This window comes from Nilaparvata lugens, chromosome 5 (genome assembly GCF_014356525.2).
Source record: "Nilaparvata lugens isolate BPH chromosome 5, ASM1435652v1, whole genome shotgun sequence".
NCBI lineage: Eukaryota > Metazoa > Arthropoda > Insecta > Hemiptera > Delphacidae > Nilaparvata > Nilaparvata lugens.
In genome coordinates, this window is record NC_052508.1 from 36,749,658 (window position 1) to 36,762,375 (window position 12,718).

The following is a 12,718-nucleotide window of genomic DNA, read 5'->3' on the forward strand; positions in this document are numbered from 1 at the left end:
AATCACCTTGCTATGCTTTCAACGAAGGCTATTTCAACGACCCCCACTCCACCTCCCTCTCTTATGAGCACATACCAATCAAATAACTAACTAACCTTTGATTTGCTATGTCCTCCTTTGTCCTCCTTTGTACTCTGTTCTCCTCCTCCCCTCCGAGGACAAAAATCCTCTCCTCCCCTCCGAGGACAAAAACTGTCCTCCGAGGACAAAAATTGCCCTCCGAGGACAATTTTCCTCTTCTCCGAGGACAAAAATTGTCCTTTGTTCTCCTCCTTTGTCCTCCTCCTCCTCCTCCTTTGTCCTCCTCCTCCACTCGTTTAGCAGGAAAGAAAAAATGAGAGAGGAATGCGGAGAAGGGGGGAGAGGTAAATGTCAACAGTCAATGTCACAATAATTTTCTTTATTTTTAAATTATTATACATACATCAAAGCATATCTATGGACAAATCAAATACAGAAAGTAACTCTTTCCTTATTCCTACTGGGTGTATATTTAAAAACATCTAGCTTGATTCTAATTTTATAATTCAAATCAATGTTAGAGCTCTCAAATTCCTCCTCTAACCAATAGTTTGACACATACAATTCTTCCAGATTTTCAAACTGTAGAATATACCAAGTATTGTTTCTATTGTACACTTCTTTTATTGCAATAATGACGAACTCTATACCTTCTGGTAACTCTTCTAATCTTTTGCACTGTCCTACTTTTACTTTCCCTTTAATTTCCAGCATTGTGATGTTATTATACTGCTCCACTTCTTTTTGTGTGAAGGGAGTGTCTTCCAAGTTTTTCGATACATCTGACAGAAACTTAAGTGATTCTATTCTAGGAAATGTATGACCATTATAGCTTGTCATACCATTGACTGTAATTACACAAATTTTCTCTTCCCTTGGTAGACAAATAATTTCTTTTTTGTCAGTGTAAGGGATTACAAAATAACCCTCTTTCTTAAGGTCTTCTATTGCATTGTATGCATTAATAAAGACATTTTTATGGCACCCCTTTACAAAGTAAACATTTTTCGAACCTTCCTTTTCTCCTAAAACACCTACATATGGAAATTTTCCTTTATTATTTACAGTAAATGCAGTCACATTGTACACTCCACTTAGATCAAAATTTCGCCAATGTGAATGGAAATATGGCTCAAGTTCCTCTCTCAAATTTTCTATTTCTTCCTCAAATTCTTCTAGCTGCTTATGCTGTTCCCTAAATGACTGTGTGGCTTCAAAAAACTCAGTTTTCCTCCGTTTTAGATCAATTTCATCCAGTTCTAGCTTACGCTTCTTGGCTGATAGCACTGTGATAGGAGACGAGGGCTGTATCTCTTTAACAGAGTATGGGAGAAGCTTACAAGTTATGTTTGGTTGTTTTCTTAAGACTTGTGGTATCAAGTTACCTGTTGCTACAAGGCCCAACTCATCTAGGTCAACAACTTTGGATATGGTAGAGAAAACTGTGGTTGACTTGGAGAAATATGTCTCACCACTCTTAATATAGCACTTTTGTGAGAAACTGATATTATTTTTGTTTGATGGATCCTCAAAAATCTCTACATAATTTATAGGTAGTAAATTGAAACTGAATGCAGAAATAACATAAGAAATTATTTTATTTCTATGTTGTGGGTCAGTGGGGAGCTTTACTTGTACTCAAGTCAATTTCTTGGTATTGCTATTACCCCAGTAAACATACTGTAGAAGATCATTATAGACCAAACAACAACTATTTTTTAAATTATCTGTCAGTTTTCTCCACATTTTAGCCAAGGACACAGAATAAATTGGGGCATTTTGGAAATAATTTCTACTATCATTCAAGAGTGACAAGCTATCTTGAATAGGGTCAAAGATTTTGCTATTGTCTCTATTTGTTAAACTATAGTTATAGATTGTAGCTTCCAAACGAGTAATACCATGCATTTTAGCTGCATCAGAGGTAAAGGTTTCCTGTAATCTTGTATCTGGACAGGCAATAAAGTCTACAATATGGTTACCTAACTGCTTATTTACACCAGGGCTTGTGATTTGACATACAAACTTATTATAAATTTTTACCCTCACATTACTATTAACCCAAGTCAAGCAATCAATCCCAACAGTTTTATTGTTATCTACTATCACATTATAGTCTTCTTTATATTCTCCTTGGAAACAGAAACAATGATTTGTAGTTAGAAAGTCACACATTCCATTCTTGTTGAATATTCCAGCAAAGTCCTGTGTTATGTCCAAGTCTAGTAGATAGAAGTGCTCCTTCCTCAGCTGCTCCAATAATCTCGCTAGTTCTTCTATCAATGTAGCAATTGGGACATCTGCAAGCTCCACTTTGTAAGGTATCCCCACTGGTTCCTGGTATTTTTGTTTCATCTCGTTGTAATCATCTTTACCAAGCACTTGTAGAATCTTTTGAGACATATCACTTCCACTGTCCAATAGGTAAGCCAGCTTTGCTTTGACTCCATGTTTAGCTGACACCATATTAGAGAATTTGCCTCTTAAATATAAGTTGAATGCACCACATATATCCTTTTTTAGAACGAAGCGTCTCTTATCCATTGGCTCACAATCATCCAAAGCACAGATTTTCACAAGCATTATATTGTCACAAAAAGGTTCTGTAATAGGCACAAGATTTGAGTCATCCTGCACAAACAGTTCTTCCCCAGCAGTGTAATCAATATTTCCAATGTCTGTCACAAGGTTGTCATCACACAAGTTTTCTGATAGAAGCCACAAACCAAACCGCTCATTGGTAGGCTTCATTTTATTACCACAGAGCATAGGCACATTAAACACCTTAGAAGTATCCATGTTTACTCCACCGTTGACACTATCAAACTGAATGAATGCAGATCAATGCAGTGGTATTTATAGTAATATAGTTGAGAAATGACGTCATAGAGAATTATTGAAACAAGATTTGGATGCTGACAAAGACTGGTCATGTGATATGGTGTGTGATCATGTGACAGGCGTAGGAGGAGTGGGGGTTGTTGAAATAGCCTTCTTTGAAAGCATAGCAAGGTGATTTCTTACCTATATGAAAAAATCTTAGGTAAATTTTATGAACAAGAATTAAAGAAATCAGAGTTAACTTTAGATGAAATGCAAGTTTATCTTGTAGAGAGAATATTAAAGAAAGTTGGAAAGCGTTATCTAGTAAAGTGGCTCGGTTTTAGTGAACCGTCTTGGATAGATAAGAGTCAATTACTAACTAAGTAAATATTTTACAATTGATTATATACGCTGATCATTCCAACTTATAGTTTAATATGTTTTCAGATATGAGCTGTCGAACGGAATCATTTGATGGATATATAAGCTCAGTATATATTATAAATAGACATTTTAATGAATTACGTAAATATGATTCTGTTTCTTTAGAAAAAATGCCGAGAATACAAAGTTATCGTTGTGAACTAACTGAACTATTGGAGACGCATCAGCAATTATTGGACCAGTTAGCAGAAAAAGGATGGACAAATATGAAATATCTAACATTTGTGAGAGACTATGAAAAATTAGGAGTTTGGCATAGTGATAACTATAATCATATTTCAGTTTGTGATTTATACGGTACATCATATGATGCTTACAGGGGAAAAGATTGCCCCGATTCATGGAGATGTGATTGTGCACATCTTAAAGAGTCTATCGATAAAATTAAAAAATGTATAACAGAAAAAAATAAACATTTAACAAAAGAACAATTAAATGAACTTATCTGGAATTTTTTATCTATTTGTTCAGATGAGAGTGGGCTAGAACAAGATTGATAGCATATTATGTTTAATTTCAGATTGGAGATGGATTCAATTTCATTTGATAAGAACTATTTTTCGAATAAAATCGATAAAAAATATAGATGTTGTTATTTCGAACTTATTGACAAAACAATATTAGAATTGAATAATTTCGGAAAAGAAGGACTAACGTTTGAGGAATATTTAACATTTATAAAACCTGGTAAAAGTGAAGAACAGAAGTCAGAACATATAAGCGTATGTTATATTATAAATAAGAACATAGTTGATAGACATCGAAGATGTGAATTAAAGGAAATTCCTGAATTTTGCTATTGTAATTCATTAGGTTGGTTGAATATTCAAATGTATTATTTCATTGATGATAGGTTAACAGATAAAAACATTGATAGTGTAAGATTTACATTTGAAATTATGAAAATGTGTGGCGAATCAGCAATGTTGTACAAACTATAACTTTAACTTTTTTACAGAAATCATGATGATCTCGTTAATTGAGGAGAGAATAAAACTATTAAATACTAAAAGCTTTGAATGTGAAAATTAATTGTAATAATAATAATAGTAATACTTGTAGAGGTTTAAGGAATAAATGTATTAGTTGTAAGTTACGAATAAATAAATGCAAAATTATTATAACTATTGACAAAAGTTTGAAAAATAAAGACGATATTGTACAAATTTTTGATTATTGCATACCATATTTAATGAATGTAAACTATATACTTGAATTATGTAAATAATTATCAAAAATAAATGCTGTATAATGTTTCTCATTCTATGTTGATTTATTGAATTAAACCAAGCTACTCTAGTTGTAAAGGTATGTGTAAGTTAGAATAATATATGAAGCCGGTTTAGTCTGATTAAGTATGTACACATATAATTGATTGAACAGTAGTAAGGAAGTCTTCATACTAACAACATAGAATATTATGGTAGAAGAGAAAGATATTTCAAAAAATAAAAAATAAAAATGGTTTAGCTATTGTCGACTTTGATGAATTGGTTATTAGTTCTTGTTCCACTGAACAGGAAAATAAAAATAAACATGGAAGTTTATTTCCTAGCAATGTTAGAGCATTAATTGTAGGCACATCAGGATGTGGAAAATCGAATCTAGTATTGAATTTAATTTTTAATACTGATGGACTTGGTTTCAGTCATCTATATCTATTCAGTAAAAGTTTGAAACAGGATAAATACATATTTCTGGATAAAGTATTTTCTAAATTAAGTAGAGTTAAGTTTAGAGGTAAGCTTGGAAAATTTAAATACAACAGTAGAAACAATCAAAAGTATTTTTCCAGAACTAGTATATGAAAACAGAGATTTTCAGGATAGATTGAATTCAGCATTTATCAGTAATAGCGAGAAATCGAATTTTATATCAAGGAAAGAGTTTAACATTGAAAAAGCAACATTGGTAAGCTTGGAAAATTTAAATACAACAGTAGAAACAATCAAAAGTATTTTTCCAGAACTAGTATATGAAAACAGAGATTTTCAGGATAGATTGAATTCAGAATTTATCAGTAATAGCGAGAAATCAAATTTTATATCAAGGAAAGAGTTTAACATTGAAAAAGCAACATGGTAAGCTTGGAAAATTTAATACAACAGTAGAAACAATCAAAAGTATTTTTCCAGAACTAGTATATGAAAACAGAGATTTTCAGGATAGATTGAATTCAGCATTTATCAGTAATAGCGAGAAATCAAATTTTATATCAAGGAAAGAGTTTAACATTGAAAAAGCAACATTGGTAAGCTTGGAAAATTTAAATACAACAGTAGAAACAATCAAAAGTATTTTTCCAGAACTAGTATATGAAAACAGAGATTTTCAGGATAGATTGAATTCAGCATTTATCAGTAATAGCGAGAAATCGAATTTTATATCAAGGAAAGAGTTTAACATTGAAAAAGCAACATGGTAAGCTTGGAAAATTTAAATACAACAGTAGAAACAATCAAAAGTATTTTTCCAGAACTAGTATATGAAAACAGAGATTTTCAGGATAGATTGAATCAGCATTTATCAGTAATAGCGAGAAATCAATTTTATATCAAGGAAAGAGTTTAACATTGAAAAAGCAACATTGGTAAGCTTGGAAAATTGGTAAGCAGAAAAATCTGTTCGAGTCCTTATGACGATAAGAGATATATTGCTGAGAACGGTGTTGACACTTTACCTTTCGGACATTATAGAGTGCCAACTGTGAACTGATTGACAGTTGTGCCAACTGTGAACTATGACAGGCATCCAACACCACTGATTTCGAGTTGTAAATATGAATATTATTAGATCTAAGATAGCATTAGAACTTCATAGTGTACCACGCGTTAACTATCCCACTCGCAAATATGAGTTGAAAAGTGAAAAAGACTTGCTTCAAGCCGATCTCATTGAGATGACCAGTTTATCACGTTTTAATAAAGGTTATAGGTATATCTTAGCTGTTATTAATTGTTTTTCAAAATTCGCATATTGTGTACCATTAAAAGACAAGTCAAGTCAATCTGTATTTGATGCGCTCGAGGCAATTATTTCTAAAAATAAGGGAGTTAAGTTGTTTCAATCAGATCAGGGAACAGAATTCTTTAATTCAAAAGTTGAAGCGTTATTAGATAGATACAGTATCAAACATTATCATGTTTTTACCGATAAGAAAGCCTCCATAGTTGAAAGGTTTAATAGAACAATTAAAGCAAAAATTTATAGATATTTAACTGAGCGTGGAACCAAAAACTGGATATCAGAGCTAGACAGTTTGGTTCGTGATTATAATGCAACAATGCACACTTCAATTAGAATGAAACCTAAAGATGTGAGGAAGAAAGATCGTAATCATGTTTTAATGTCTTTGAATTCTGCATTCAATAGACGATATAAATTGAAAAATTCAAAACCGAAATTTAAGCTAGGAGATGTTGTACGAATCTCAAAGAAAAGAGTTCTTTTCGATAAATCTTATAACATAAATTGGAGTGCAGAGTATTTTGTAATTCATTCTATATTTCCTTCTCAGCCTGTAACGTATAGCTTGCGAGATCTAAACGGAGAAGTAATTAGTGGTAGGTTTTACGGAGAAGAAATTAAAAAAACAGAATTAAACGAATCGGAGAGAGAAGTATATCTGATTGAAAAAATATTAAAGCGTGACAAAAAAGGATTGTATGTTAAGTGGATTGGATTTTCAATGCCTAGTTATATTAGTAGTAGTCAACTATTAGATGAAAAATAATCTATTGTAATACATTCAGTGTAAATAAGATTTGGTGTAAATATATAGCTCTTTATCCTTCAAAAAACGCTTCTCATTTTAATCCAAAGATTCGTAATTTGCTAAGGGAACAGATGCATTCAAGAGGGTGCGGGAAAGAGAGGGAACGATATGTTGAAGTGAGCTATCAGTGGGGGAGCGAGCGAAGCCACTGTGATAAGCCGCCTCCTCCTCTCCCTCACTGATAACTTACGAAAAATGATTAGTTCCTTATCAGATCATGTGCTGCACACGTGTCTAACATGATTCCGATAGTAAATTTCGACAATGTTATAAGAGAGAAAGAAATGCCAACATGGTGTAAAAATGGTAAGTTGTTACCTCATAATGCGAGGATCCTTATAATAGGCTCTTCAGGGTGTGGCAAGACCAATTTGCTATTTAATTTAATTTTTTCAAAGAATGGGTTGAGATTTAAAACTATATACTTGCATACGAAGAGCGAGTATCAAGATAAGTACTTGTTTTTGAGAAAAGTCTTTTCAAAAATGAAAGATGTTGAATTTCATATAAACAGCAATTGTGAATCTATACCTCACCCGAACAAAATATCACAATATTCTTTAGTAATATTCGATGACTTCCAACTTAATCATGTACCTCAAATAAGAAAATATTTTACTATGGGACGACATCGTAATATTTAATTCAGAGTTATGGAGCTACACAGAAACATTTCACTAGGGACAATGCAAATATGATTATAATCTTCAAGATAGATTTATTGAGTCTGAAATTAATTCACAGAGATCATGTTGGAGGAGATATTTCTTATAAAGATTTCGTTAAACTTTGTCATAAAGTTTGGAATCGTAAACCTCATAATTTTGTAACTATTATGAGCGAGTGTGGAATTAATAGCGGCAAGTACTGAGATTCGCTCAATACGTTTCTTACCGTTCAGTAGAGATTAATTCTTTGTGCAGTCATGTTGTCTAAAACACGCAGCAGGGAGCTGAATAGAAAGAACGTTGGTTTAATCGAAAAGATTAAGAAATTGAGAAAAGTAATCAGCGACAAGCATAAAAGCTTAGTTAATTTTGAAAAAAGATCGGAGGAATACAATAGGAAAACGCTCTCGCCGTTGATAGAGCCCATAATTGAACTGGGAAAAAACAAATCTAGTTTTCACTCTGGTGTAAAAAAGGAAGAGGCAAAAGAGGAGAGTATGGAGATTGGTGATGAACAGTCGAGTTATGATAAAAGCTATGAGAGTTCAACAGACAATCTTTCAAGCTCAACTAAATTTGAAAACAGTTTACTTGGTTCTAGTAAAAACGATGATGTGCTGTCACAATATCTAAAAACGTTTCATGCGGAAAAATTGAATAATTCAATTAGTTATGGAATTTCATACAATTCTAAAGATGACGTGTATTATATTGGAAATCAGCAAGTAATATTGACGATGGTTATATAGATATTAATAATGAAAGATTTCGTTTAACACACGGTCTACTTGAGTTATTATTCAGTTCAAGACCGAATTCGAATCTTTATAATCAGAGAGATCTGGATAAGTATAAAAAAATCTTAACACTTACAGGCATACATTTAGATCGAAGAGGTTATGTTAAACGAAATCAGGGAATTAAATTGCAAATGATTCAGAAGTTATTTCCCAGTAAAAAAATTAGTAAAAAGAAGGGATGGTGTTTATTGAAATTTGCAAAAAATAATTCTCATGATAGAATTTATCAATACTTTGATAATTTTGACGAATTAGTGGAAAGATTAAATTTACTCTATTCCTCAAAAGCTTCTGGCAACACTGGACATGATGTTGAGATCGCGTCTATAATTGAAGAGCTAAAAGAAGCAAAACTAATTGTTTAGTGTTACGATGACTCTGCATCGATTCGGTCGAATTGATACACCTAGTGCTGGGGCTGCTGTTGCTAATCTTACGTGTGATATTGACTCAATAATGCAGAAAATAATCGAATCGATAAATCAACAAGGAATCAGCGAAGCTGTGAAATTTTATTTAGATTCGCAAATAACCAAACTCGTTTCGGAAAATACAAAGAATATTGGAGTGAGCATAATTGAAAGAGAACATATTCTAAGTTCATTACAAGATTTTAGTGCCAATATCGATAAAGCTATTGCAGAGAGAACTCTAACCTTAGAATCTGCTCTAGGAGAAGTGAAAACTTTAACAGACAGCTTTTCATCCCAGTTGGACAGTATTAACAACGATAAAGTTGATAAAGGTTATTTAGATGAGAAATTAAAAGCCATATCAGATAAAATTAAGAATTTGGAGGTGTTGGACAGAAACTATCTCAATACTAAATTAAAACAGCTTAGTACAGAAATTTTTACTAAAGTAAATGAAACACAGCCATCGCCAATTGATAAGCAATATTTAGAATCTACTTTGCAGAAATTGACTAGTTCTTCATTAACAAAGGAAGAGTTTGAAAAACGATTATCTGAAATGGCGAGTGCAATAAAAGCTAATATTATGGACGGTATTGAACAATTCATTACAAAAGATGCTATTGCTATTCTGATTAATCAAATTGCAGAAAAGTATGCAACTAAAAATGATATTGGAGATTTTATTAAGAAAAACGAGATGGAAGTCGTTGTGAAAAGCGTTCGTGATGAAATAGCTGAGGCAATTAAAAATTTGGAAGAGGGCACTGTCATGAGACTGCAGTGTTCGGCTCCATTCATAGATTATCCTAATTTATTCATACACAGGATAGCACATGATATTGTGTCCAGATATGCCCGGGTTAGTTTTCATATGAACTGGATAGAGGCCAAAAAACATAACCTTACAGAAAATCAGGTAGCCGAAATTATTACAGAAAAAATGGGTTTAGCACAGTACAAAAGGGTCGTATTGACGCCAAAAACATAAAATCTCAAAAAGACTGGTAAGCGGTGTAACGCGTAGCTGCAAAGATCAGAGTGCAGATCATGGTTTCACTTTAATCTGGCAGTAGAGTACGCTCGATCAAAGGAGAGTTTAGAAAGGTGTTGTTTGAATTCTCCTTCTCTAGCCTTTCGTAATGCAAAGATCGCTGCGCAGAGAGAAGCATATGGTTTCACTTTAATCTGACAGTATAGGAACGGTGGATCAAAATGGAACTTAGTTAGTCGTTGTCTGTATTCTTGCTTCACTCGCCTTTCGTAATAGAGAATAGCAAAAAAGGAATTTAGAAGGAAGGGTGCCAGTAAGAGATGGAGTGAGTAAAAGAAGGAGAGAGCAGATGTGCCATCTGGCTAGACGGGTGAGTTGCACAATCTCCGACTGCTACTTGTGAGAGACAGAGAAACGAGGGGCATATCACAATTTCTCGCGTTCTTATCGTATCCATTAAGTTAATACCATCAACATGTTGATAAGGAAAGTGGGGGCGTAGCACGTGATGTACTTTCATTAAGGACACAAAGACACACACTTGTCACTTACCTCTAATTGCTCAAGCTTATAAGATCAAAAATGAGTGAGAATTTTGATTGTACAAGTTTCAATGAATTCTCAATTGAAGCAGACCCGCAAGCCAATTGGGGTTTCGACTGTTTTCCTTTTGATTGGTTTGCAGTAACAAAGACAGCATAGATGTAGAGTGAAGGATTCACTTCAATCTGTCAGCATAGATGTAGAGTGAAGGATTCACTAGTACAGTATAGCAAAAAGGATTCACTTCAATCTGTCACCAAGGGAATTTTTCCCTCTCAAAGGGATTTTTTTTCCCTCATCTAGCATTCACTTCAATCTGTCAGTATAGCATTAGATGTACAAATATGCATTCACTTTAATTTGACAGTATAAGTTATTAGATGTAGAAATATGGATTCACTTTAATTTGACAGCATTAGATTATTAGATGTAGTAATATGGATTCACTTTAATTTGACAGTAGAGAATTTGAGAATGGATTCACTTTAATCTGTCAGTAGAGAATTTTTCCCTCAAAGGGAAATTATTTTTTCCCTCACTCCCCTCACAGGGAAATTATTTTTTCCCTCACTGAGAGAGAGAGAGAGAGATCACTCTCTCCTTCTTCATCCCCCTCGTCCTCACTGGGGGAGGGGAAGATTAGATTAGATTAGATAAATTAAGATTAGATTAGATAAGATAAGAGAGAGAGGGTGAGGGAGAGAGAGAGAGAGAGAGGGGGGGGAAATCTATTTTTAGAACACCCCCCACCCGCAGGGTGGGGAGGCGGGATGAACGAGGGGGGAGAGGGGGGAGGGGATTTCGAGCAAAAAAGTCTGTCTGAAATCTTGAAATTCATCTACTGGGACTTGTGGCAGTTGATAGAGCTTATCGATGACCATTTCAGGTATAACTTTAATCAAAATCGTTGGAGCCATTTTTGAGAAAATTGCAATAAACCCTGTTTTTGACAACATTTTTGCCATTTTAGCCGCCATCTTGAATTGCATTTGATCAAAATCGTTCGTGTCTGATTCCTATATTGTAAGGACCGTAAGTTCCAAATTTCAAGTCATTCCGTTAATTGGGAGATGAGATATTGTGTACAAAGACGCACATACACTCATACATACACACACATACAGACCAATACCCAGAACCCACTTTTTTGGACTCAGGGGACCTTGAAACGTATAGGAATTTAGAAATTGGGGTACCATAATTTTTTTCGGAAAGCAATACTTTCCTTACCTATGGTAATAGGGAAGGAAAGTAAAAATATCCATTGTTCAAAATTACTATAGTCTACTGTTACAAATTCTACTTATACTACTACAAACAAATAACAATAATACTATGTGAAGTTTTAAATACCGGCTTGTGCGAGTAATCCTAGTGAAGGTATGGAGGGCTTAAGGGCCCTACACACCTACAAATTTGGCTTGCGGATTTGGCCTGTCTTGGCTCGTGTCCTTGAATGACTCGGAGCAAAATCACTACACACTAGTAGTAAGCAACATGAGCCCGGCCTGCCCTACATTTCAACGCAATCCTCTCCACCAAAATCTAAATCGTCCAATAATGGAGATAGAGGAATTTTGATTTCAGATTTGAATTCAGCTACCCCAAATTCTTTGAAGCATAAGTCCAATTTTCGAAAATACCCGAAAACAAGGGAGTTATGGCTGTTTTTAATATAGCTTTCTATTATCATAGTAAAAACGTACTAGGTTAATAAGATAATAATTTTTCTGCTTACAAATGGAAAGGTTTTTAGAAGTGTTTGAACACTTAAGCTGCGTACACATATTCGCGCTTCCAACCAGCACCGAGCACGCTCCTCCCTCGTACCACCATCGAACCACAGTCGCACCGCCCACGCACCCATCATGAACGTTATGGAAGATGTTAGATCTTCTCGCATTCCCCGGTCGAACGACTCTTGCTCGCCGGTCGATCATCAATCGCTCTGCTGGAGTGACGTTCGGTTGTGGAGCAGAGCGAAAGCACCTTTAAAAGTTTAGGTCTAAACATGAACATTTTTAAAACTTTTCTTTAAATTGTGAACTTTGGAAAGATGAATCCAAATATGAAATCAGAAAATCAAAAATCAACTATGAATATGAAAAGAGTTGAATATGGATTCAACTCTGACCATTTTCACGTCCATTTCCTCCTTATTGTTATCTTATCTGTCTCTCTCCACACACACACACACACACACACACACACACACACACACACCACACACACACACA

General features: G+C 34.1%; 1 protein-coding gene across 1 annotated transcript in view; it reads right to left on the reverse strand.

Moving 5' to 3' along the window:
* LOC120351347 (mitochondrial thiamine pyrophosphate carrier-like) overlaps positions 1-12,436 on the reverse strand; it is a 33,560-nt gene extending 21,124 nt beyond the window's left edge. Inside the window, exon 1 of the mRNA XM_039428288.1 lies at positions 12,220-12,436. Coding sequence (XP_039284222.1) covers positions 12,220-12,421 — 202 coding nt within the window. The 5' untranslated portion in view covers positions 12,422-12,436. The remainder of the gene's footprint in view (positions 1-12,219) is intronic.
* Between the last annotated feature and the right edge of the window lie 282 nt (positions 12,437-12,718).